General features: G+C 33.3%; 1 protein-coding gene across 4 annotated transcripts in view; it reads right to left on the bottom strand.

Annotated features, from left to right (window-relative positions):
• Positions 1-27,952, bottom strand: part of LRP1B (LDL receptor related protein 1B) — a 1,871,086-nt gene that overhangs the window by 330,467 nt on the left and 1,512,667 nt on the right. For all 4 annotated transcript variants that reach the window (XM_053909160.1, XM_053909154.1, XM_053909157.1 and 1 more), the window contains exons 42-43: positions 22,482-22,671; positions 19,102-19,306 (exon numbers count right to left, since the gene is read on the bottom strand). In XM_053909160.1, the coding sequence (XP_053765135.1) occupies positions 19,102-19,306; positions 22,482-22,671 (395 nt within the window). The remainder of the gene's footprint in view (positions 1-19,101; positions 19,307-22,481; positions 22,672-27,952) is intronic.

The raw sequence follows: 27,952 nt of genomic DNA, 5'->3' as shown, positions 1-27,952 counted from the left end.
TTCTTATTACAGACATATTGTACCTGAGCTTTTATTTTAGATTAATTTAAATCATTTTTTTAAATAGTTTAAATAATAATTATTGTTTAAATAATAATTAAACCATAATTAATTTGTTTTAATAAGTTTTCTGGCATTGTAAAAGTTTTCAAGAGTCAAACACAGAAAGAAATTTCAAGATACTGTCTCAAGCTTAAATAAATTTATGTTGGTTTTTATGCATGCAATTAACAAGAAATACATTAAAACCATCTAGAGACAATGCAAAAACTTAACCAGAGGGGTGCCTAGTTGGCTCAGACAGTTGAATGTCCAACTCTTGATTTCAGTTCAGGTCATGATCCCAGGGTTGTGGGATGGAGTCCCACTTCAGGCTACATGCTAAGCCTGAAGCCTGCTTGAGATTCTATCTCTCTTTGCCTCTGCCCCCTCTAGTGCTTGCTGTCTCTCTCTCTCTTCACTCTCTCTCTCAAATTAAAAAAAATTAACTAGACATTCAGAGAAAAATTCATGTAAGCTAATTCAGAATCTCCTGAATTTAAATGTGAAGCTTTCCAATTTCCTACTTTCCCCCTTACATACTGATTTATTTCACCAAAGAAAATATTTTTAAAACTTTTTTGCATGCTTTGCCCTCTGTTTGGTTTCCAAGCAAAATTCATTAGGAAAAAATAGGTTCGTGTGTGTTTGCATGCACGTGCAAGACGGCTTTCCTTAGCTATCTGTTCTTTTTCTTTTTGCATATGAATTTCTACAATGAGGCAGGTGGGACAGGTGGCTGCTTTTGAAAATTTTGTCTGATGCTTAACAAATTGAAAGCTTCTAAGAAATACTAGATCAATCCATCAGTATCAGTATCAAATTCTGAAGGGACACCATTTATTTTCTGGGTGAATACACGAATTGCCCTGGATATTGACCATTTATTCTTTTCCAGAACACATCTCTTTTGAAAGAGCTCAGCTTCAGTTACACTTTAATTTGCATGACTAACCAAGCTGAACCATCACTGAAATGTATGTGGATTTAAATCAAGGGGATTTGTTCAAAATAAATGCCATTAACCCTACTGCAATAACATTCTTATCTTACCAAATTGAAATATCAGTTGTACAGACTTCAGAAAATTACCCTGTATGGCTGACTGAGGCCCTCAAAATAGTTAATCTTTGATTTTGGTCTTTTTTTTAAAGCTGTTTACTTTTTATTTTATTTAGGAAAACATTATTTTAATTTCTCTTTAGTTATTCATCTATTTACTCATTGCTTCAGCAAATATTTGCTGAACATACCAATGCACCAGAGTTTGGGTTATTTGCTTTTGGAAATACAAAGATGAAAATGAATTCTATTCTTGAGATGTTAGTGATCCTATAGAAGAAACAATGAGGCACTTTATGATTTATTCTAATTGATACATGTGAGTGGTGAATGCAGTTACAAACTTTTAAATTGGGTATATTTTTTAACTTGCATTATTCAAGGAGAATTTTATAAAATTTAGCATTTGTTTACATTTGTTAGGTACCACTTTGCATATACTACTTTAAATCCTCAAAATACCTCTATGAGGCATAAATTATCAGTTCTATTTTACAGAAGAAGCTAAGACATAGAAAGATTAAGAAAATGTCTTAACTAAACTAAACCATAGGTCAAGGATCCGAGTTTTAGACCGACGTCTATCTCTATAACCTAAACTTATTTATCTCTGCTATGTCATACTGCTTTGTGAGAGGTGGTAAGTTTTATTTTGCAGCTAACATTGTCTGAGTGAATAAAATAATCAAGATATGGCATAATATTTTATACTTATTAATATGTAAAAAGATGTGTCCGAAGGCTCACCTATTTGAGTTCCACAAAATCAACGGCAGAATCACAAGAAGTTAGGGTTGGAAGAAAAATTTAAACATAGCTTAAAATGTAGAAACTGTGATTCAAAAGACTAAGTTAATTGCTAAAGATCACATCTCTGTAGAACCAGATTCAGGAATTAAACCAGTGTCATTAAACATCACTTTCAGACTTCTTTTCACTCCTTTCTCATTCTTTCTCAGATACTGGTATTTGGCAATGTCATATCATCATATAAACTTCATTGTATTCACTCTGTGCTAAATGTATCCATCCTGGTTACAGATGATAAAATATAGACAGCACAATCCACCATCTTTATTTCTGCAATATTTAGGTCTCATGGTGAACCACTATTTCAATGTCTTTGGGCTCGGGTAAATTATGGCATATCATATGTACTTTAATAAATCTTATCCCATTTAAGCCCACTGGCAAAACATAGATATTCTGTTGCCTTAGAAATTTGTGGAACATGACTTTTATCTTTAAAAACATTTTATAAAACAATAAATAAGGTATTTCTATTTTTCTATTCTGAGTTTTTATAAATCTATAAGCACTGACTTTTGCTTCTGAGAAGATGCACTAGACATATTTTTTTGATTCTTCTCACTAAGTACAACTAAAAACCTGGAAATTACATATATAACAAATGTAAGAAGACAAAAGTAGAGAGAAGAAGGCAGCACAGCTAGTGAACTTGGGACTAAGAAACAATATGTGGATGAGTTCCCTGGGCTTTATTTTTGCCTCATATAACCCAGACTTGGAATTGAGGAAGCTAACAACTCAGAAATGCCAATATGCATAGACAAACAATGACAAAAGCCTCCTCTCTCTAGGCAAAAGCCCAGAAAAGATTATAACTAGAAGGCTCTATTCAATCCAAACACCACATAAAAAACTGTGACCCATACACACCCACACCAGCAAAGGCCAAGTGGACAGCTTAAAGGCCAAGTGGACAGCCTGTGCTTAGACTCACATCTGGCTGTAGTGAGGTGCCCTCCCCTCTTCTGCAAGACTACTGTCCGAAGAAGCCTAATGGAGAATTAGGACTTTTAGTACCGTCCAGGAATAATTAAGCTAATCCACAGTGGTGACAGTGGAGATCAGCCTGAAGTTGTCACTCCCATCTTTGTCCAGAAGTAAAGAGACACACCATCGTGCCTTAGGTGTCAATACAGGCTGAGCGGGGGACTGTAGCTTCTACTTCACCTGGCACTAACAAGGCAAGACCTCACCTTCCTATGTCATAGTGATATCAGGGAAATCCAGTTAAAACAAAAGGCTTAAATAAGATGCAGAATTTCATACAATGAAAAGACAATGCCCAGGCTCAATGGAGAATCACTCATCATAACAAGAAATAGAAAGATCTCGAGAGACCTAGTCTGAGTGAGGAGTGTATTAATTTGTTCTATTTTTTCCATTAATATATAATAAATCTCTCCATGGAATGAATATATATTTTATGTCATCATTTGTAATGGATTCATAGAATTCTACTGTCTTCTTCTTACCGTTTTATCACCTTTTCCATTAACTCACTATTCTTAAAGATTAGAAAGTTAAATTCAGGTTATAATTTGAATAGCTATTCATGACCACGAACAATTAAAATATACAAAAGCCAATACTGATATAATAATCTGAACATTAAACTGTATTGCTTGAATTCAAGGAAGTGTCAACAATAATAAAAAACCTGAGCTTCAGTAGCCCCTTCAGTATTCACTAGTCAATGGGCTTATTTGTAATATACTCAACTGCAATGTCTGTTATGTAACTGGCAACAGTGAGCATCAGTTATTAGCTAATCTGTTGCAATTGGGGTTCACAGAATGCTTCTGGCAACAAACATCCATTCTATTTTTTGTCTGTAGTCCTTATAGCTGTTCGTAGGTGCAGAATCCCATGTGTTTGAGGCATTCTAGATAGAAAAGAAAGATAACTTGCTGCCAGGAGACCTTTCTACATTTCTCACTTTAAAACAATTTCTTATCTTAGTGGTTCTCAATGGAAGCAGTCCACCCCTTCTGTGAGTTTTGGAAAGTTTTGGTTGGGTTTCACTTGATTGTGGGATGGGAGTTGGACAGAGACATAGGAGGCATTTGACTAGGAAATTCAGTGGTCAGGGACCAGGAATCTGGTTGTACTGCAATATACAGGGCAGTGTTGTAAAAGGAACTGAGACTCAGCCAAGTTTAAAATGTTCTATGAGATATTTACAACAGTGCAAATGTATTTACAATTACGTGAATCTAGACTTGAACTCAATTTTACATATGTACAAAAGTATTTTTTTACAGAGTCCTTTATTAATCACTTACTACTTTCAAGAAATGCAACTTCTACACAAATTGAGGGATGACTTCACTTCGCTTTGCTTAGATAATTATCAAGAACTTATTACCAATTTAAAAGAGTATCTAATCACTTCTTTCCATTTCCTCCCTTAGTTTGTACATTTATATATTGAACTATGTCCTATTTTATTATAAATTACTTCTCATAACTCCTTTATATCATAATCTATGTATTAAACTGAGTTTAGAAAATTTATCTATAAATATAGGTATAACATGGGGCGCCGGGTGGCTCAGTAAGTTGAGCGTCCAACTTCGGCTCAGGTCATGATCTCACAGTTCGTGAGTTCCAGCCCTGCATCGGGCTCTGTGCTGACAGCTCAGAGCCTGGAGCCTGCTTTGGATTCTGTCTGTCTGTCTCTCTCTCTCTCTCTCTCTCTGCCCCTCCCCTGCTCATGCTCTGTCTCTCTCTCTCTCTCAAAAATAAACATTAAATTTTTTTTAATTAAAAAAAAAAAGATAGGTATAATGCAACATTTCATTTTAGAATAGGAATGGGAATGTTACAGAACATTTTTTTTAATTAAAGAAAAGGTTATTGGCTCTCATAGAGAGTTGGAAACTATACTAATTAGCATTAGATACAATACACAGAAACATTAGAAAATAATGTAGCTTTTTTGGGCCTTGGTTTCCAAATCTACAGATTGTTCCAGTCAATGGTGGAAAATTTTTCAGTTCACTAAAACTTTTAGTGACTGCTAAAGCTGATGTTGATTTTAAACCAAAAATTAATTTTTTTTAAATCCAAATATTTTACATCTTTTAAAAATTAAAATCACAATGTCTGTTCTTTGGTGACAGGATTTTGACTTGATTAAGTAATTCAAACTTATGTTGTGAGAAAATTCACTTTTATAGGCATTAAAACTATTCTATAATTTTCAGAGTCCAGATATCTGTAGATTTCATAATATCATTAAAATGATATTATCAAAAGAGTAGATATCATAGACATAAATAAAGATTTGATAGAAATATATACAGGAAGGAAGGAAAGGAAAAAGGATGATAGACGTCTTTATTCACTTACGGAATGAAATAATTGATTTAATAAGTAGAAAAATATTTGGTGCTATAAAAAAGTAAAATATCTAATATACTTGTGATTGATATTACCTATAATTGACTAGTGTTTTTTTTAAACTTGTTTTCCTATTTTTAGTCAAAAGAGTTGATATCATCAGAATATATTTGTTTAGTAGGAAGATTATCCCATATCCTTCTCATTCTAAAGATGTATCTTAGGACTTAGTATTTTTGCTTTGGAATATACTCTGAAAAAAAACTTTGGACAAAGTTTCTCAAAGAATGTCAAAAATAAGAAACATCAGAATTGCAATTTCTAGGAACATGAACAGCGTTTCTTTTGGAAAGGTTTGTGCCACTCAGGTAGCTGATGCCTTCCAAGAAATGATTAACACTTACAGGATTACTGGAGGGAGAAAGGCTATAATCACCTCGTCTTAGCCCTTGTTAATGTTAGTTATTGTTTCAGCTACTGGAACAACAAAAATGACAGATACAGAACAGAAATAAAACTGAAACGGAATGAAATTATTACCTATTTTTTTTCTTTTGTTTTTTTAATTTTTTGTCCTGATAACTGGATCAGCCAGGAATATTAAATTATATACTGTTAAGCAGAGAATGCTTTCCTCAATAAATATGTAGGTAGAATCCCATGCAAGTTAATGTGGTATTTAAATTTAGAAAAACCTGGGGCACCTAGGTGGCTCAGTCAGGTGAGCATGTGACTTTAGCTCAGGTCATGATCTCACTGTTCATGAGTTTGAGCCCCGCGTCAGGCTCTGTGCTGAGAGCTCAGAGTCTGAAAACTGCTTCAGATTCTGTGTCTCCCTCTCTCTCTCCCCCTCACCTCCTCTCTCTCTCTCTCTCTCTGTCTCAAAAATAAATAAAGATTAAAAAAATTTAAGTTAGAAAAACCCAACAAATTATTATATTTATATCAGTACAAGTCAGACTTAAACCATGTATGCTTCCATTTTATTATGACCTCACTCTAAGGTAAAATAGAATATTAAAACCTAACTCAGAGTTTGGCAGAGAAATTAAATATGGATAAATTTTTTAAAGTAAATATTAGTAGATAATTAAATTTCAAAAGTTAAATTTATTTTTAAAAACAGATCTTTTTTTACTGATTTTTTCTAATTTTTGAAAAGATTTTTTTTCCCTAATCTACTGATTAGTTATGGATTACATAATTTTCCCTTGATGAACTAAATGATTAGTAAGTCATACACCAGTATTTTTCAAATTTCTACAATGCTTAAGCCCGTAGTACACAATCTTTAAAAAATAGTTTTCTTGGGGTGCCTGGGTGGCTTAGTTGGTTAAGTGTCTGACTCTTGATCTCAGCTCAGGTCTTGATCTCAGGGTCGTGTGTTCAAGCCCCATGTTGGTTGGACTCCACGCTAGGCATGAAGCCTACTTCAAAAACAGAAAACAAAACAAAACACTCTGCTATTTTCCTCATTGAAGATTTACAATGTGCATGAGAATATTAAAAGCTTTAAGATACAATGCAGTAAATAACAATTTCCCTAGTTTCCCTGGGGACATTTGATCTCTCTCTCTCTCTCTCTCTCTCTCTGTCTCTCCCTCTCTCGTTCCACCTGCATTTCTTTGCTGTCATTTGTTTCACCCAAAATTAAACAAACAAACAAACCCCACACAATTATGCAAAGGAAATGTTCTTTTCTGCAATTATTATTTCTCTGGCCACTCCTTGATTTTGCCTTGTCTCTACCTTTTTTGACTTTACAGATTGAAATGTTTCATGTCTCTACTTGATATTTCATGGTCAGAATCTTAAGTCTTTCAAAGAAGTTTTAAACCTTCATAACTTTACTTTCTACTTCCTAAATGTCATTCCTTTTAATACCATGGTTTTCCCCATCATACATTTCTGCAGTGCCTTTTACAATACATGCCAAAATATAAAAAATAAAATTCATTACGTTGGTTTGCTGACCTGTTTAAAAAAACTATATACAAATTCAAAAGATATATATCAATCACATTAGTATGGTTGCCCAAGGGTAGCAAAATAGGAGTGAGGAATGAATAGGAAACACATACACACACACACACACACACACACACACACACACACACAGAAGGAACAAGCACAGATGCTCAATTGAAGTCTAATGAATGATCTCAACTGGCTACATAGGAATTATTCAGATATGGAGCACTTAGCTTCTATGAGAATCTAAGAAGAAATCTGCTCTAAAAGGTATCCTTTGATTTCTAAGGCTTCAACTAAAAGGCACAGGCACAATTCAAATTAACAATTGATACTGGTCAAACATTTCTACATATAAGTTAGTTAAAAGATATAACTGAGAAAAACCAAAAGTCCTAAATGGATAGGGTATCAAAAAAACTGTTCTGTTTATTCAACAGTAATCATATAACAAGATAGTTTCTAGTGTTGTAAGACTTCTATAGTATTAGGCTATATATTCCTAGAATATTTTTTCAGAATAAATATGATTCTTTTCTTCAAGGGAAATATGTTGTTACTAAATTTTTAAACTTAAGCCAGATTGCATCTTTGACCTTTTCTAAAGACAACAAGAGATGACCTAGCTCCCCACTTATACACTTAGTCTTATAGTTCTATGGCTATATTAATAACAGATTACAAAAACAGCTAATTAATCATTAAAATAGGCAATTAAAGGTATAATAGATACCCAGAAATTGAAGTCAATTTATAAAATGGCATTCAGGAATAAATAGCTCATATTCTGGTTACAAAATAATAATTAAAACATAAGAGACAGTGGATACTGTAAAGTATACAATTTAATGATAATTCCATGTCACTGACCACAAACACTATGGCATAGCAACCACAGGATCCTGATAACTGGCAAAAGAATGAGGTAACTTTGGACCCATACATATGCCTTTATCCAATGAACATGGTAAAGTAATGGAACATAAAGACTGAAGGTAATGAAAATTGAGTTTTTATGTGTTATTTATTGGAGGATGGGTTACATACACCCAGGAAAACAAAAATTTTTCAGTGTTTTCTTTGCATTTCAAATTATCACGGTCAGGTCATCATGGAGGGCCGTTTAACCAAGCAATTTTCTTAGATAATAGCATTATTAAAGTAAACAAAGACATAGAAAATTCTGCCTTTTTTGGTAAAGACTAACTCTAGCCCTAAATCCATGTGACATCTATAGAAAGGTCAGATCCTAACTGTTTCCTTAACTGCATGGAGATGTGAATTATATCTCGTGTATGCAAAAGTATTGTACAAAGTAAATTAACTTAACCAAAGTGGTAATGTCTATCTTGAAAATGCCAATTTTAACTAAGAATTTCACTAAGTATTTGAAGTATTTTTCAGAGGAAAAAAAAAAAAGAAAGAAAGAAAAACTGATTGGTTCAGGTTTATTTCAGAAGCCTAAATTGAGACCTAAAAACAGAATTCATGAATAAATTTTGCCTTAAAAAGGAAAAAAAAATGCTTAAAACTAAAATAAGTTGTCTCATCAAGTACCTTCAGTGAAATCAAAAATGAAAATGTTCAAAGGTGTGCTTAGAGAATCATCTGGCAGAAATGGTGAGGTGGGGAGTGTTCATTATTATGTATAAAAACAAATAACAGTTAAAATCAACACAAATAATGTTTTCTAATTTTGTGAAAATTAGAAGTCACTGTGAATTTAAATATGTAGAAAAGATGAGCCATGTCCTTAAATCTAGTTAAGTGGATAAAATATATGTTCATTCAAAGATGGCTAACAGTACCAAAATAAATATTTGACATTTCAATTATAATTCTTAATATTGAGGTCAAATCTTATATTCAAAACAGAATTGCAATTATTAATTTACCTCCAACCTTTTCTTATTCTGAAGACCTTAAATTCATACACAGAGGATTATTTAAAAAAAGAAAAAAAAAAACTAGTTTTCTTTTTCTATAAAACAGGACTTTAGGAACAGTGTCATGAGTTAAGTGCTAGTATCTACATTTGCCTTGGAACAGCCTTGAAAACATACAAACAAATAAATCAAACAAACAAACAAACAACAATCCACCCACAAGCCAGTATGCACAGAGATCAGTCTTCTTCCACTTACTACATTAAAATAAAACATTGTTCAGCTTATCTTCAAGTAAGAAATCTGTGACATAGGTAGCCTGGAAAAATCATTATCTTGAAAAATAATCACTCTGTCTTTAAGGAGGGATTATGGGGGAGAAATATTAGTTGGGACTTTTATGGCTTTCGGAAGGAAGTAGGGGAAGGGACACTTTTATAAATAGCTATTAAGTATTTTTTTCATTGGCCTGAAATTTTGAGGTTCCTTATTATAATAATTTTAATGAAACTAAGATAAATGCAATAATGGAAAATTTGGAATCATCTAAGTCCTGTTTCCACTGCATTTGCACTGAAACAGAGAGAGAGATGGCCAAGACAGCACACCTGCTCCCTCTAAAGTGGTTCCTACACCACTGCATTTACTGAGTGGCCTCAGCTGAATGATGACACCCCAATGCAACTCCCATGCTGCTGCACCCAGCGGGCAGCATTGCCTAGGACCAGCACACCCTCAAAGCAGCTCCCCCTCGCGGCATCCTGCACGTGGCCTCAGCCTGGACTGGTGCTACCCCCAAAATGGCTCCTACTCCAGGGTGTGAGAGACAACCCCACCCACAAGTGTGCCCACAGCAGTCTCAACTCAGCCACAAGAGAATGGCACACAGGGGTTACCACTGGAGCACCTGATTCCAGTGACCAGAGGGGAATGTTCTTCTGGGCTCCATAGGATACCTTCCACATAAAGCCACTACCTTCAACACTAGGAGATATAGTTGGTCTACCCAATATATAGAAATAAACACAGAGAGTCAGGCAAAATGAGGAGACAGAGGAATATATTCTAATTAAAGAAAAAGAGGAAACCTCAGAGGAAAAAACAAAACAAACCAAAACAGAAACTGAACTGAATTGAGAAAAGCAATCTATCTAATAAAGAGTTCAAAGTAATGGTCATAAAGACACTCACAGAACTCAGAAGAAAGGATGAAAACGATGAGAACTTTAAGAATGAGACAGAGAGTATACTTTTAGAAATCAGAACTGAAGAATATAATACAAACATTTAAGAAATAATAGCTAAAACTTCCCTAATCTAGGTAAGGAAACAGACTTCTAGAGAGCTCCAAACCAAATGAACCCAAAGAAGTCTACACCAAGACATGTTATAATTAAAATGTCAAAATTTAAAAATGGAGAATCTTAAAAGCAATATGACAAAAGTAACTAGTTACATACAAGGCAACCTTAAGACAATCAGTGAATTTTTCAGCAAAAAATGTGTAGGCTGGAAGGGAGTAGCCCAATATATTCAAAGTGCTGGAAAAAACAAAACAAAAACAAAAACAAAAAACCTTACAACCAAAAATACTCTACCTGGCAAGATTTTAATTCAGAATTGAAGGAGAGATAAAGAGTTTCTCAGACAAAGTTAAGGTAGCTCATCACAACTAAATCGGCCTTACAAAAAATGTGAAAGGGACCTCTTATTTTTTAATGTTTATTGACTTATTTTGAGAGAGAGTGGGGCAGAGAGAGAATCCCAAGCAAGTTCCATGCTGTCAGCACAAAGCCAAACTGAGGGCTCGATCTCATGAACCATGAGATCATGACCTAAGACGAAATCAAGAGTTGGATGCTTAACTGACTGAGCCACTCAGGCAGCCGACAGAGGGACTTCTTTAAAAAGAAGAAGAGGCCAAAACTAGACATAAGAAAATTATAAAAGAAAAAAACTCTTACTAAAGTAAATATATAATAAAGGTAGTAGATCAACCACTTATAAAGCTAGTATGAAGGGTAAATGACAAAAGGAATAAAATCAACTATAGGTACAGCAATTAGTTAAAGAATACACAGGGGCACCTGGGTGGTTCAGTTGGTTGAGCATCTGACTTTGGGTCAGGTCATGAGATCTCACAGTTCACGAGTTCGAGCCCCACATTGGGCTCGCTGCTGTCAATGCAGAGCCTGCTTCAGATCCTCTGTCTATTTCTCTCTCTGCTCCTCTTTCTTTCTCAAAAATAAACATTAAAAAAATACTCAAAATTTAAAGATGTAAAGTATGACCTCAAAACTATAAAACATGGTTAGATAGTACTAACTTAGTGTTTTAGAACGTGTTTTGTATTTTTTTAATTTTATTTAAAAATCTTTAAGTTTATTTATTTGAGAGTGAGACAGAGAGAGCAGGCAAAGGAGGGGCAGAGAGAAATGGAGAGAGAATCCCAAGCAAGCTCCATGCTGTCAGTGTGGAGCCTGATATGGGGCTTGAACCCACAAACCTCAGGATCATGACCTGAGCCAAAACCAAATGTCAAATACTTAACTGACTGAGTCACCCAGCTGCCCCTTTTTATTTTAGAGAAAGAGAGCATGAGTGAGTTGGGGAGAGGGGCAGAGAGAGAGAGAAATGATCTTTTTTTTTTTTTTTGTCTTTTTTGAAAGGTTATTTATTTATTTTGAGAGACAGAAAAAGAGAGAGAGAGGTCATAAACATGGGAGGGGCAGAAAGAAAAGGAGAGAGAGAATCCCAAGCAGGCTCTGTGCTGTCAGTGAAGAGCCCTACATGGGCCTGGAACTCATCATAAACTGTGAGATTATGACCTAAGCTGAAATCAAGAGTCAGATGCTTAATCGATTGAGCCATCCAGGCATCCCAAGAGAGAGAGAATCTGAAGCAGGTTCCACACCCATCACAGAGCCTGATGTGGGGCTCAATCCCACAATCTAGCGATCTTGACCTGAGCCAAAATCAAGAGTCAGACACCCAACTGACTGAGCCACCCAGGCGCCCTTAGAATATGTTTGATCTTAAGGGACCCTCAACTTAAAGTAGACTTATTATATGTAATATATACTTCCGTATATTACATATATATTATATATTACACATATGTAATATATACACATATAATATATATGAAATATATATGTATATAACATATATGTAATATACATATATATATATATAATAGTGTAATATATATGAACACCAATGTAACCACAAATGAAAAACTATATAATTATACAAATAATAAAGAGTAAGTAATCTAAACATGACACTAAAGAACATCAATCATAAGGGAAGAAAGCAAGAGAAGAAGAAAAGGACATGAACTACAAAAAACAGTTAGAAAACAATTAACAAAATGGCAATTACATACCTATCAATAATTACTATAATTACTACAAATGTAAATGTACTAAATGTGTCAATCAAAAGACATAGAATGGGTGGCATTGGTGGTACAATGTTGAGCATACTACCTTCCAAAAGACATAGGTGAATAGATTAAAAAAGAAAAGTTCCATGTCTATGTTGTCTACAAGACAGTCACTTCAGACCTACAGACATACAGGATGAAAGTAAAGGGATGGAAAGAGATATCTCCATGCAAATGGAAGCAAAAAGAAATGTGGGTTAACAATACTTATAGCAGACAAAAACAGACTTTAAAACAAACTATAACAAGAAACAAAGAGGACATGACATGATGATAAAGGGATCAATCCCCCAAGAGAATATACCGATTGTAAATATATCTATTCACCTAACACTGGAGTTCCTAAAAATTTAAAGTAAATATTAACAGACATAAAGGGAGAAATTGACAGTAATACAGTCATAGTAGGAGATTTTAACACCCCAGATACATCAATGAATAGATTATCCAGACAGAAAATAAATAAGGAAACATTGGCCTTCAACTACATTAGAACAGATGGACTTCATAGATATATACAGAACATTCCATCCCCAAACTGCCAAATATATTGCTTTCAAGTGCACATGAAACATTCTCCAGGATAGGTCACATGTTAGGCTACAAAACCAGTCTCAATAAGTTTAAGAAGTATTTTTCCTTACCACAATGGTAGGAAACTAGAAATCAGTTACAAGAGAAAAAGTAAAATTTCACAAAAATGTACAGATTGAACAATGCTACTAAGCAATGAGTCAATGAAGAAATTAAAGAGGAAATAAAAAAATACATGGGGACAAGTGAAATTGGACACAAAATACTCTAAAATCTATGGGACTCGGCAAAAAAAAAAAAATTTCTAAGAGGGAAGTTTAGAAGCGATGCAGTCCTACCTTGAGAAACAAGAAAACTTCAAATAAACACCTAACCTTATATATATAGGAACCAGAAAAGAACAAACAAAGCCCAAAATTAGTAAAAGGAAGATAATAATAAACATCAGAGCAGAAATAAATGACATAAAGACAAAAAAATAGAAAAGATCAATACAACTAAAATAAAGTTCTTTAAAAGGCTAAACATAATTGAGGCATCTGGGTGACTCAGCAGGTTAAGCAACTGACTTTGGCTCAGGTCATGATCTCACTGCTCATGAGTTGGAGCTCTGCGTCAGGCTCTGTGTTGACAGCTCAGGGCCTGGAGCCTGCTTCGGATTCTGTGTCTCCCTCTCTCTCTGCCCCTCCCCTGCTCACGCTGCCTCTCTCTCTTTCTTTCTCTCAAAAAGAAATAAGCATTAAAAAAAATAAGGAAGAAAAAGACTAAACAAAATTAATAATCTTTAGCCAAATTCATCAAGAAAAAAAAGAGGAGCTAAATACATACAATTTGAAATCAAAGAGTCCAAGTTACAACTAACAACACAGAAATACAAAGGATTATAAGAGACTACTAAGAATAATTGTATGCCAACAAATTGGACAACCTAGAAGAAAAAGGATAAATTCCTAGAAATGTACAATCTTCTAAGACTGAATCAGAAAAAAAAAAAATAGAAAAAATGTGAACAGAAGGATTACTAGCAAACTGAATGAGTAATCAAAAACCTCCCAAAAAACATTTTACTAAACATATGAAGAACAGTTAATACCTATTCTTCTCAAACTATTCCAAAAAGTTAAAGAGGAAGGGATGCTTCCAAATTTATTCTACGAGGGCAGCATTATTCTGATACCAAAACCAGACAAAGGCACTGCAAAAACGAGAAAATTACAGCCCGATATCCTTCATAAACATACATGTCAAAATTCTCAACAAAATATTGAATTCAAATAAAAAGAGCAAGAGGACATGAATAGACAGACATGTTTTCAAAGAATATACAGATGTATGCCAAAACATACATGAAAAGATGCTCAACATCACTAATCATCAGGGAAATACAAATCAAAACCAGAATAAAATATTAGCTCATTCCTGCCAGAATGGCTAGTATCAAAAGCAAACAAACAAACAAGAAATATTAAGTGTTAGCAAGGATGTGGAGAAATGGAAATGGTCATGTGCTGATGGTGATGCAGCCAGTATGGAAATGAATATGAAGGTTCCTCAGAAAATTGAAAATAAAAATCCATATAATTCAGCAATTCCACTTCTGCGTATTTATCCAAAGAAAACAAAAACACTAATTTGAAAAGATATAGGCACCCATATGTTCATTGCAGTATTATTTACAATTGCCAAGATGTGTAAGCAACATAAGTGTCCATTGATAGATCAGTGCATAAAGAATATGTGATATATATAAATATAAACATAAAAATAAATATAAATAATATAAATATGTGGTGGCAGTGAGAATATTTAAAATCTCTTTCAGCAGCTTCATACATAACAATACAGTATTGTTAAATACAGCCAGCTTAAAAGTATCCTGGTTTAGACAGGAGTGCAAAATGGAGAGGTGAAATCTTTACTGGTATATGACTCAGCCATAAAAAAGAACAATCTTGTGCCTGTTGTGAAAACATAGATGGACCTAGAGGGTATTATGCTACATGAAATAAGTCAGAGAAAGTCAAATACTGTATGCTCCCATTTACATGTGGAACCTAAAGAACAAATCATCAAACAAAACAAAAATAGACTCACAGAATAGACAAAATCTTTAAAAGAGTTAATAAATAGTCTCTAGATTAAATTTTGAAAACAACATTAGAGGATTTTAAAAATCTATTGTTCATTGTATTACCAAAACATTACATTTATCTTAAATTAAGTAGAAATCAATGAAAATAAAGATAAGGAAATCTAGATGGCTATAACAATGTAATAAATTTTGAAATATTTTCTCAGTTTTGGGGTCTGATAGTTTTTTTTGATGATGATGATAAAGCTACTTTATGGAAGAAGTAGAGGAAAAGTATATGTAATTCTTTGTTATTTGAGACAAAATTGGTTGGTGTCCTATGCAGGAATAAAACCATAACCGTTAAACTAATGCTCTCTTGCCAACACTTAACATCTCTACAGGAAAGAAAACTTTTTTCCCCAATTTTATTGAAATATAATTAACATATAATATTGTGTAAGTTTAAAGTACAAGATGATGATCTGATATTGTATATGTTGCAAAATGATTACCACAATGAGTTTAGTTAATACATCCATCACCTCATATAGTTAGAATTTGTGTATGTGTGTGATGGTGGTGAGAATATTTAAAATCTCTTTCAGCAACTTCAAATATACAATACAATATTCTTAACTATAGCCAGCCAGAAAGTATACTGGTTTATACAGGGATACAAAGTGGAGAGTTGAAACTTTAACTAGGCATATATATATTTTTTTTAATGTCAAAAGAAATCCTTTAAGTTATATTAGAGATCTGATGACTGAACCCCTTAGAGTAACTATAATTACCATACATAAGAATATACTGTGGGGATAAAAGCAAAGAGGTATACAAAAAAATAAATTGAAGTGGATAAAGCATTACTATAAGGCACTATGGAAGCATTTTCTGTATCAGGACATAGGAGAAAATAATACCACATCCAGACAATTATTTTCCTGTTTTCCTATTTTTTTGAAATGCATTATCGAATAAGTTCATTTAGAGTTTCTTTGGCGTATTCTGAGGGATATACTTTTTGTATTTTATCCTCATAATAACCCTGAAAGTTAGGTATAGTTTTGCATATTGGAAAACTAAAATTTATGAAGATTAATGATTTGCTTGAGGTCACGTGGCCCTTATTGTTATTTTTTTTTACTGATGATAGCAAATTTTCATCTAATAGCTACTATTTTATTTTGTTAAAAAAATGTATTTAATTTATTTAAGTTAAGAAGAAAAGAAATACATTTTACCCATTTCTCCCATCTCCAACCACCTCTTGTAACCACCAATTGTTCTCTGTATCTGTGAGCATATTTTTTAAATACATTTTTTATTGTGGATATTAATTTTGTTAATAGCTAATATATGTGTATAAGGGAAGAAGGAACATAGTTGCAGAAAATGGGGTAGAAAAACCCAGAGGATATCTTCCAAACCAAGGCATGAGGCAAAGGCCCTAGGGATAAAAAACATTATCTTGATACAGAGCAGCTGAACATGATGAGCACTGAAAGAAATCTGTGGAAGTAAAGAATATTCTAAGGTGAAAAACCTCAGGCAGGACAGCAGGCAACATAAGCATGGCCACTCATAAGTATGGCCACTAAAGCTGTGCTAACACAAATAACATAGCAATGTTGTCCCTCTCCACAACTCAACTACCCTCACAAACAAAATAAGTAGGCTGCTGCTGCTGCTTCCTCTCCTTTTTTTTTTGTTTTTTTTTTTTTGTTTTTTGTTTTTTGTTTTTTTGTAGACTGCTTCTTAAAGTCACTGAACAATACACAATATCCTCTGGTGTGAATATGTAAAAATATGACTTCTATGAGGTTGTTTTGTTAGTTTGTTTTTTATGATTCCACATGTAAGAGAGGTCATAAAATATTTGTCTTTTTCTGACTTATTTCACTTAGCAGAAGGCCATCAAGTTCCATCCACACTATTGCAAGTGGCAAATATCACTCTTTTTGATGGCTGAATAATATTCCATTGTACAAATATACCATATTTCTTTATTCATTCGCCTATGGATGGACGCTTGGGTTGCTACCACATCTTGCCTTTTGTAAATAATGCTGCAATCAACATAGGGGTCCATATACCTTTTCAAATTTGTATTTTTGTTTTGTTGGTTTAAATACTCAGGATTGCTCGATTATGTGGTATTTCTATTTTTAATTTTTTGAGGAACCTCCATACCATTTTCCATAGTGGCTGCACCAATTTACATTTTCAACATCAGTACATAGTGTTCCTCTTTCTCTACATCCTCTCCAACACTTATTTCTTGTCCTTTTGTCACGAGCCATTCTAACAGGTAAGAGGTAATATCTCATTGTGGTTTTGATTTGCATTTCCTGATGATTAATAATGTTGAGCATCTTTTCATATGTTTGTTGACCATCTGTATATCTTTTTGGGAAAAATGTTTATTCCATTCTTCTGCCCATTTTTCTTAATCAGATTGTTTGTATTTTTGCTATTGAGTTGTGTGAGTTTCTCTTATTTTGGATATTATCCCACATGGATTTTAATGGGAAAAGATAGATCAAGAATTTGATTACAGCTATTGCCTTTACACAAATTGAACTCATCAGGTCTTAGCTCATTATTCTCATGTTCCTTAAGCCCTCAACTGTCCTACATCAGTACTACGCAAAGTACTTACTCCACAATTAGATGAGGTACCTGTACTAGAATGTAAATCAATATATTTCTTCTTTATTCAAGAAACTCTCTATCTCTGTTTCTGCCTCTCTCTCTCTCACACACACATAGACATAAACATCTCTATAGCTACATATATCAATATATATACATATATGTGTATATATAATTAGTTGCACAGGGAAATTTTTCTGTATCTATAATATATTAATATATAATGCATATTTATACACTTATATAATATATAGGCATATATGTATATATCTTTATAGGTATACCTTCAATTAAATTAAACCGTATGCTTAATGATAGAGATTAGGCATTAACAAACTATGGCATGCTAGCTGATTGTTTGTTTGTGTAAATCAAGTTTTACTGAAATACTGTCACACCCATTCATTTACATATTCCCTACATCTGCTTTTAGTACTTTGAGGCATTATAGTTGTGTAGAGACAATATGGCACACAAAGCTTAAAATATTTACTATGTGGCCCTTTAGGAAATGCAATGGAGGAGTAAAGAGCCTCAGGATCATTTTGTCCTTCAGGCATGCACCAGGCTGGGGCTGAACAGGTAAAGGTTTCTCCAGCCCTATTACCACCAAGATCTCAACTTCCTGAGCCCTGAGCATTCCCAGTTTCCAAAGACTACTTCCAAAGACTACTAGGGTAAGTGGGGAACACTAGACTCTGACTATTCTATGGGCCCTAAATACCTGCTGTAAAGGCTCTAAAGGGGCAACATAAAGACTGTTCCATTAACATTATTTGGAACTCAGAGGAAAGAGAGAACATGCATGACTATGGAAGGATTCCCATTCTTCTCTCTTCAAAACTTTTTGGGTTGCTTTATGGACCCAAGCACAGAAAGAGGATTATTTTCTTCTTTTCCAATGTTCTTTTATCCTAGGGCAGCAAACCAATTTCATTTCACATTAAAAAACAAAACAAAACAAAAAAACTAATAATAAAGCTTATGCAATCACTCTAACAATTCCATTTCAATTAATAATTAGGAAAAACTCAGTTATTGTTTCTTTAGAATAAAGTTTGTAAGAGTTACACTGTCTCTATGGTAGCAAATGCACTTGAACAAATTTTTCAAAATTATATCCACAGTCTTCTTTTTCATTTTATATTCAGTTGGATTGGTTCAAACAATTCCATATTTTGAAATCCCTTGATAGGCATATTTCAGACAAGCAAAAAGCATATTTCTTTCAAATGTATAATTGCTTAAATCTGTAATCAAGAAATTCTCAGTTAACTTACGTATCTCTGGGATCCATCGTATTCACACCTTTCAATTTTTCCTAGGCTGCCATCTGAGAAATACAGCTTCTCTGCACGGTGGTCAATGGTGAGACCATTTGGAGTGAGTATGTCGGTACTGACCACCACTTGAGCATTTTTTCCTGTTAGGGTGGATCTCATGATACTTGGATGCTGTTCATTCCAGTTGGTCCAAAACATTAAGCTAATTAAAATAAAAATTGTGATAATATATTAAAACTTTCATTAACAATAGAGACATTAGGAACATGGTGATGTCAAGCTACTTAAAAAGAAGCAAAGAGATTTGTCTCAATTCTATGACCCTTAACAAAGTCTAAATAAAAGTGGAAATATATATTTATATATGCATATATATTTTTCTCAGTTTCTTAATAAAACCTGGAAACTATTTCTGAGAAATAATTATCTTGTACATTCTCTCAAATAACAATTAAATTGAGTCAGTTTGATGTACAGTAAGAATTTATTTAAATCACACACAAAACAGTTATCTTAAATTTTCTATGAATTGCAAATGTATTCTAAATTATTAATATCATGTTTCAGCAGATTGAGTAAATTGTTTTAGATATCATTCTTAACCTAACTATATTTCTTTTCTTTAATTGGTAAATATCAATATCTCTTTTCCTTCCTGGTTTGCTTTTAAATTTTGCATTCTCCTTTGTATATGCTTTAGAGAAATACAGTTAATAAACTCCTATATTTCTTTAGTTTCTTTTTTTTTTCTCTTGTCTCTTTGTCAATGTAATTTTTCTATAAATAACAGTATTGCTTTTGGAATTTCAGAGGTTATTCTCAACTCCCTAAAAATATTATCTATTACTTACAGATTTTACAGAATGATTTACATCAATGTCTGTCAATCTATTCTTTGAGGAAGCCTTTACAAGTCACTGTTAAGAGTAGAGAGTCTATAGAGTTCCAGTTTCTAATCCCTATTTTTACTGAAATAGTTTTTCTTTCTATTCTTTTACCTATAAGACTGTCCCTAAGAGTTTATTTGAAGACTGATTATTGCTGTTTAGAATGATACAAAGGAAGGAAGGAAGGAAGGAAGGAAGGAAGGAAGGAAGGAAGGAAAGAAGGAAGGAAAAAAGGAAAGAAGGAAGGAAAGAAGGGGAAAGGAAGAACTGAAGAAAGGAGAAAGAGGGAGAGGTTGACAGGCAGCCCTCTTTAAATATCTGAAAAAAATATGCTTAATATATACTGACAAAGAAAAACTATTTAATATTTACAGTAAGATCATATATACTATTCCTATGTGTAATCATTTAAACGTCATGCAGAATTACAGCCAACAAAATTTTCAATAGGTGGTTTTTGAATATTATGCAAATATTTACTACTGAACAATATTCCAATTCACAACAAAATCTTTCTACTTGCTAATTTAAAGTATAACCCCTACCAATTAAGAAAAGCTGGGTCAACTATGCTCTTTGTTAAAATATTTCATAGCCTTTTCTTCTATCCTGGAGCATAAAAGTGTTCTAAGTGAGCAAGTATCAAAATTTTTTGTCATATGAATGAGTAAATTTGCAAAAAACAAATGACATTCCACTTTCTTAAATTATGCAGTTTTATCCACACACTGACTTTTAAAAAAAATAAAAATAAAACATTACTTAAATAAAGCATTTATAATGTATGCATAAAGTATTAAATACATAAACAGTTTACCTGCAGTATTTTCTTAAATTATTGGCTTTAGAATTACAGAATTTCTGAGGTATTAGTGTTTCTTTAATTCAACTTTTATTTCAAAAATAAAACAGAGGCCAGAGAGCTTGAGTGATTAAGATTGTAGGAACTGAATCAAGTTTTGGACTCAAATAGTTTTTTTTTTACCCAGAATTTAAGATTTTGTTTTAAAATTTCTGTTAACTGACATTTTCTACAGTGATTTGAAAATGTCACTGATAGGCATAATGAGAAAATATTTTTATAGTTGAAATTTTAGTTCTATGTAATTCTACAATTAAAACATGTTGGTGTGTTTAATTATAATTTACAGTTCACTATATGCAAGATGAAAGTGTAATTTTAGCTTATGTAATAGATACTATATGAAACTGATCACTTATAATATTATCAGTGATCTCTCTTATGTTTATTTCAAAATCGTCTAAGAAATCCCTTTGATTAGCTGTAGAACAGTTAAAATTGTGCTAAGATTCTCCTGGTGAACCGTCAGGATCCATGCAGTCAATTCAAAACCAAACTGTATAGTGTGACAGGTCAATGCTGTAGCAGAGCTAGCTTTGCCCAGGCACCAGAAGGACTGTACCCATCTGAACTGTCACCGGAGCTGTGTGAGGAATCAACTTGCAACCTTCAGAGTCTTCATTTCTGAGATGAAAGTTTCAAGTAAATTGTATAATCTCATCTTCTAGCTCTGTAAGTGTCTGGATTTAGTGATTCACACACTGAGTAGTTTATGCACTTCTTTCAAGCGGTCAGGGTCAGTGTTTATCAGTAATTGTTTTATTTATTCTTAATTTTTTTACCACATCTAAAAAGAGCTCTTCTGTTTCTATTTAGTGACAGCCAAATTAGTCTGATCTTTATTTGTTTAATTTAAGAACAAAAGGACTTTCTAGTTGTTAACAAATGTTCTTAACATTGTAAGAAAGTAGAAATACATGGGTATCTTTTTTCTACATAACCCAAGCTTTGTTCTTCTTTGTTGTATAATTGCTACCTTATGGCATCCCCCTGAAACATGAATTTCTTCTAATTTGCTTAGTTTTTATTCACTTTATATTATAGCCTGAGCATTTTCTCTTGTCATGAATTCTTCATAAGTATTACTATAAATGCCTACACAGTATAATATCAAACACATGTGAACAATTTAGTCTGTTATCAAGTATCTACTGTTGAAAATATAGCTGCACACAAAGATTTGTTGTTGTTGTTTGTTTTCTCTGCATTTCGATTGGAGAGATCCCTAGTTATTGAAATTACTTAATTAAATTACACAAAAACCTTTTAGGTTTTAATACATGTGAATATTTTTTTCACATTTATCATTTCAATCAGCTATGCATGGATGTATTTTTCATATATACTTTTCCCTCACAATATTGTCTCTATTTTTCCTTTCATCATTTAAATTTGCTTTTGCTCGAATTCTGATTGAGTTGATACCTGGCACTTCACAAGTCCAGATTCTAATTGTTCACATTTACGATGCTCATATTACAAAAAAAAAAAAAAAAAAAGCTTTATGAAGTGGGGAAAAGAACACTTCAAAGAAAACCTGTGTTTTTAAAGTTAATTCTTTTAAAAATTAACATCACTTCGATGATCTTTGACTTATAATGAAGAAATAACAATTCACTGTTTCTTACTTTTGGCATTCATCCAGGGCTAGCACATGTGGGTGGTCATCTTCTGACATGGCAATGACTGCTTCCCTGTCAAATGCTCCTGGCCGAGTCTGGTCCACTGTGTGTCTGGTGATGGATGAGGTAGTGGAGCTGGTCCAGTACAGTGTATCCCAGGCTCTGTGATAAGCAAGTCCTTCGACAGAACCTACATCTGATGGGGGAAAGAAAAGAATAAATTTATGCTTTTACCTACAAGACATGGTTTTTGGATAGAAGAGGCATTTAAAATATACAGTAAAACCTTGCATTGTGAGTAACTTGTTCTGCTAGTGCTCCACAAAACAGGCAAACATTTCTAACACATTCGAACTTGATAAACAAGTGATGCCTTGCAATACCAGTAGTACCTGACACTGAAGGTCAGGTGATCCCAAGGGAGACAATGGTTTGTGAAATTCGCTTTGATATGTGAGTACTTTGGATTACAAGCATGTTTCTGGAACAAGTTATGCTTGCAGACCAAGGTTTTACTATATTTGTATATCTATATGCAATTTCAGCAATAATTTCTTCACACACTTTCCAGAATAAAAATAGAATAATTTTGATGCCTACGAATGATAGCTGACTACACACAGAAAACTGAGCTATGAAGTGGTATATTTGTCACAAGAGCAGTTTTTGTAAAATCATGTCATTAAAGACAGAATGTTTTCACCCCTCTCCCTTAAAAAACTCAATTAAGCAATTGATTTTTATTTAAGAAAACGGTGTCTCTTTTTTTCATAACTTTCAATACGTATACAGTGTGCAACAATTTAGACATGCTTTTGAAAATCGTGTTAGAGATACCTGCAAGCCACAACCATAATGAATTTTATCTTAAAACTATATCTGAAGACATAAAGTAAAAGTAAACATATAAAAAACTACAACAATATCAAAAAGACAAGCCCAACATCATGCTTCCAACTATCAAACGGTAGAGACTTTTTTAGGAAGTTAATGTAGTAAGTTCTTAGACTCAATTCAACTAATGTGATATAAAAACAAAAGAAAATGAAATAAATTACCAGCTAAGGTGTGCTTTAAATGTTGTCAGAAAAGATAAATGGTAGTATGTAGATTTCAATACATAAAAGTGACAATGTGAAAAACAAGAGTAATTATTTCTTAAAACTGTGTTCCAAATTACTAGGATAACACAAGATAGCTGTTTTATTTTTCGGAGGTGCTTTGAGTACCTTTTTTAGTATAACCAAATTATTACAGTTTTCCCTTCATGTTGTCTGTTTTCCTCAGTTATTATTCTTAGCTTGCTTAATTTCAGGAAGAATATATATAGCTTTGGCAGTCATGCTAAGAAATTAAAATTATAACAGGCAGAGCTTTTCTTCTGTTTTTCTCTCAAAGAATCTCAGAAAGGAATGATTCACTTCTAAAAATAGGTAGATAAAAAAGGGTTTTTTACAGGTTTAAGATGTGTAGTTGGATGGTTAATAGGACTTATTAGGAGTGCAAAACCATATTAAAGTCTTTTGAACTAGATTTCTTTAAGGTGATTAAGTTTTGTTATTCAATGTTTTTCTTGCACACAAGAGAGAAAAAATCCACCAACAATAATACTACAGCTACCATTTACTGGGCATTGCCTTTCTGCTAGGAATTGTGCTGTTTTGCATACATCACTTTATCTGTAAAATTACTCTGTGAAGTTTGTTTTATTCTTCGTCTTGTCCTAAGAAGGAAACTAAAACCTATGGTCACAGGACTGATGGAGTTAAAGATGTTTTACACGGTTTCATCTACTCTCAAAAGCCTGTATTCTTTCACAATACCATTTAGAGATGAGTCCACAGCCCCTATCACCTATTCTCAATCCACACAAAGCTGGATCCAAACAATCAACTCATTAGTTTCAACTGGTCTGATTCCAGGTGAATTGTATAACCAGTCATTTACTATGAGTGGCCTCCTCTCATACATTCAATAGAACAATTTATAAGAGATGGATGTGGGTGATTTGTATGGAAACCTAGGCCAGAGATGATGGAGAAAAATTCTTATACATAATCACAATAAAATCTTTATAGAAATCATATGGTGTTTCTACTTGAGGTGAGTATGTGGGAGGTTGGTAATGGTCAAAGGTGTTTCAGTTATTAATTAAAAAATCATCCACTCCACTGTATTTTTTTTCAATTTTTTTTAAGTTTTATTTATTTATTTTGAGAGACACTGAGAGCATCCAAGAGAGGTAGGGACAGAGAGAGTGGGGAGAGAGAGAGAGAATCCCAAGCAGGCCTGCACCATCAGCATAGAGTCCAATGTGGGCTCGAACTCATGAATCGTGAGATCATGACTCAAGCCTAAGAGTTGGATGGTCAACTGACTGAGCCACCCAGGTGCCCTGTTTTTGTATTTTTTACACTTTCAAATAATGTCAGAAATGAAGCTAACTCTACTAGTAGTGTGAGCAGAATTTCGCTCCTGCACCATTCACAGAGTGAGAAAGAGCATAGCTCTAAAAAAGTCCATGCAAATCAGAACCATTCATCTACCCTCATTCTGTATTGTCCTTTGTCTACTGCCTTTGACAAATCTTCACGGCCACTTTTTCCCTGCTATATCAAAAAAAAAAAAAAAAAAAAGCCTGGTATCACCACTGAGATGAAGCGGATGCTTCTTTTCCATTGCTGACATAGTTCCAGGTTTACTGGAGTACATAATACACCATATTGTCAAGGTACAATCTCTTTCATCTTATTTTTGTAATAGATGACAACCTGTCAGTACCCTTAATCATAATCTGCTGCTACATTTTAAAGTATTTCAGAATGTATTTTTTCTCAAAACGGTATCTAACTCTCTATAAAAATTGTACTTGTCATGAACTAATAGTCAAATAAAGACATACATAAAATTAAAATTCATGAAAAATATTCCATTGAGATAACAAGGCATTCATGTCATTTTTATGATGCTTTCACACAATGTGGGGTTGTGTGTGTTTGTCTGTGTGTGTGTGTGTGTATGTCTGTGTGTGAATTTGAACACTAAGGTTCCTGAATCAGTTGAACAGGTAGAATAAGAACTTTGAGTTATTGGTCCTGGCAGATAATATGTAGTTTGAAAATTAAATAAAATGCCTATTCTATTCTAAAATATTAAACAAAGTTAAACATCCTTTAGAACTCAAGGATGTAGAATAGGCATAATTAAAAAAAAAGAGTAACTATAACAGTGCTATTTTTTGCAGTTCCATACTCTTTCCTCAGCAAAATAATTATACTGAAAGTGTGAGGCATAACCAAGTAAAAATACTACCATTCCCGTGCACTTAAAAAAAAAAAAGTGAAAGAGTTTCTCTTCCCTCCCATTGTCCTTTGAGCTGGGAATTAAGTTTGGTTAGGCATGAATGAGGTCCTTATACATTTTTGTAGAAGTAAGGAGAGAAGGTCAGTTCATTCAAGATACAAGGCAGGCAAAATAACTCAGAACCATGGCTATAGTTAATTTCCTGGATTCTAATTTCCCCAGAAATGGGCAAGGAAATTTATCCCACTAGCCTGGCACAGTAACACTCACAGCTACTCTGACAGCTACCCAGAGGACTTCATGGAGAACATACCTTCATCTCCTCACCACTAAAGGGACAACTCTGTCTTATCTTTTCAATGTTTGGGATAAGAGCTTATAAAATGGGAAAGGCAATGAAGGATGTTTTTGGCAGGGAGCTACATGAACAAAATATTGTCATTCATCTGGAACAAAATTAAATTATGTAGCCAAATTAACAGAAAATAATATTTATCTTAAGGATATGCTACAACTGCAAAGCATCATAATGGCCTCTCCTGTTGAAAGCGTACTATTCTCTTACTTACTGGCTTATTTACTAAAGCCATTAAGTATCAGAAAGGTTGCTGTTTGTAATTATATCAGTAGTATAAAGCATCCTAATTTTGTCTGCAGGATCTAAAGACAGAGAATCAGTCTCAATTTTCAACCCAGGTACTAATAAAGGTATACAGATGGCTGATAAAACATAAAACATGTTCAATATTAACAGCCATCAGGGAAATGAAATAAAAATCATACTTCACATCCATTATGATGACTGTAATTTAAAAAGATAATAAGTTTTAGCAAAAGTAGAGAAACTGGAGCCCTCATGCACTGCTAGTGGGGATGTAAAATTGTGCAGCTGCTTTGGAAAACAGTCTGGCAGTTTTTCAAAATGTTAAATATATAATTACCATTTGACAAAACAAGTTCACTGGTAGGTTCATGCCCAAAGGAAAATAAAACGTACATCCACATGTACACAGATAAATGTTCATTGCAGTTTTATTCGTAATATCCAAAACCAGAAATAGCCCAAATGTCAATCAACTGATGAAGAGATTAAGTAAATTGTGGTACATCTATACAATGGAATATTTTTCAGCAATAATAAAAAATGAAGTACTAAAGTAAGCTAAAACATGGATGAACCATGAAAATAGTATAATAAGTCAAAGAAGCAAGTCACATTAGACCACTTATTCTATAATTTCCTTTGTGTGAAAATTTTAAAGACATAAAGTAGATTAGAGGTTGTCTGTGTTTAGGGAGCATAAAGGGAGAGAATGGTTGTCTGGGGTTAGGGAGAATAAAAAGGAACTGCTAATTGGTATGAACTTTTTTTGATGGTTCCACAATTCTGAAAATAGTTTAGAAACTTTCAATAGATGAATTGGTATATGAGTGATCAAAGGGCATCTGGAGCTGTCTTGAAGGAAATGCATAAAATAATATGAGAATAGGCATCAATAAATTGGGTAAATTTAAGTTCTAATTTGATAAATACTTATATTTCTATTATGAGTCTAGCCACAGGGTTGTTAGACATTGTATACAATGTCAGTGGACAAAAATGGATATAGTTTCATTGTTAGCCAGTGAGGATACCGTAGGAAATTAAAATACCTGCTAATTTCTCTTGACTCTACCTTACTAAAATGCTTTTACAAATGACTAACTATGTGGGTTATTTTCCCTTTTCTAACTATACAAGTCAGGAACTGATTGTAATAGATTTTAATGTAGATTGCTCACTGTAAATTAGACTACCACCTTCTGGCTTGAAGACATTTCTGTTTTTCTACATTAATAAATAAAACAAAATGATTATCTAAGATATCTTTTAGACACAGGCTTTCATTTTAATTTTCTCAGATTATAAAATCCATTCATTAACAAATCACATACCAAGACTCATATGTACCAATGGAGGGTATTGGTCAGGGTATGATCTGAACTTTCTGATATTCTTTCAAATTTAGGATAGCCCACTACAGGCTGTCAAATAATTTAGAGCATCAACCCTGATCACACCTAAACTACAGCATGCTGTATGCTTTGCCATGCATCTTTATGTTCTTATATTGTTTAACTTTTAAAAAGCTCAACAGTTTTTTACTAGTTTAATTTACTGAAAACTAAAAATG

Source organism: Panthera pardus, unplaced genomic scaffold (genome assembly GCF_024362965.1).
Source record: "Panthera pardus isolate Hobbes unplaced genomic scaffold, ASM2436296v1 HiC_scaffold_10, whole genome shotgun sequence".
Taxonomy (NCBI): domain Eukaryota; kingdom Metazoa; phylum Chordata; class Mammalia; order Carnivora; family Felidae; genus Panthera; species Panthera pardus.
The sequence above is the reverse complement of the archived record's forward strand: the minus strand, read 5'-3'. Positions and strand labels throughout refer to the sequence as shown.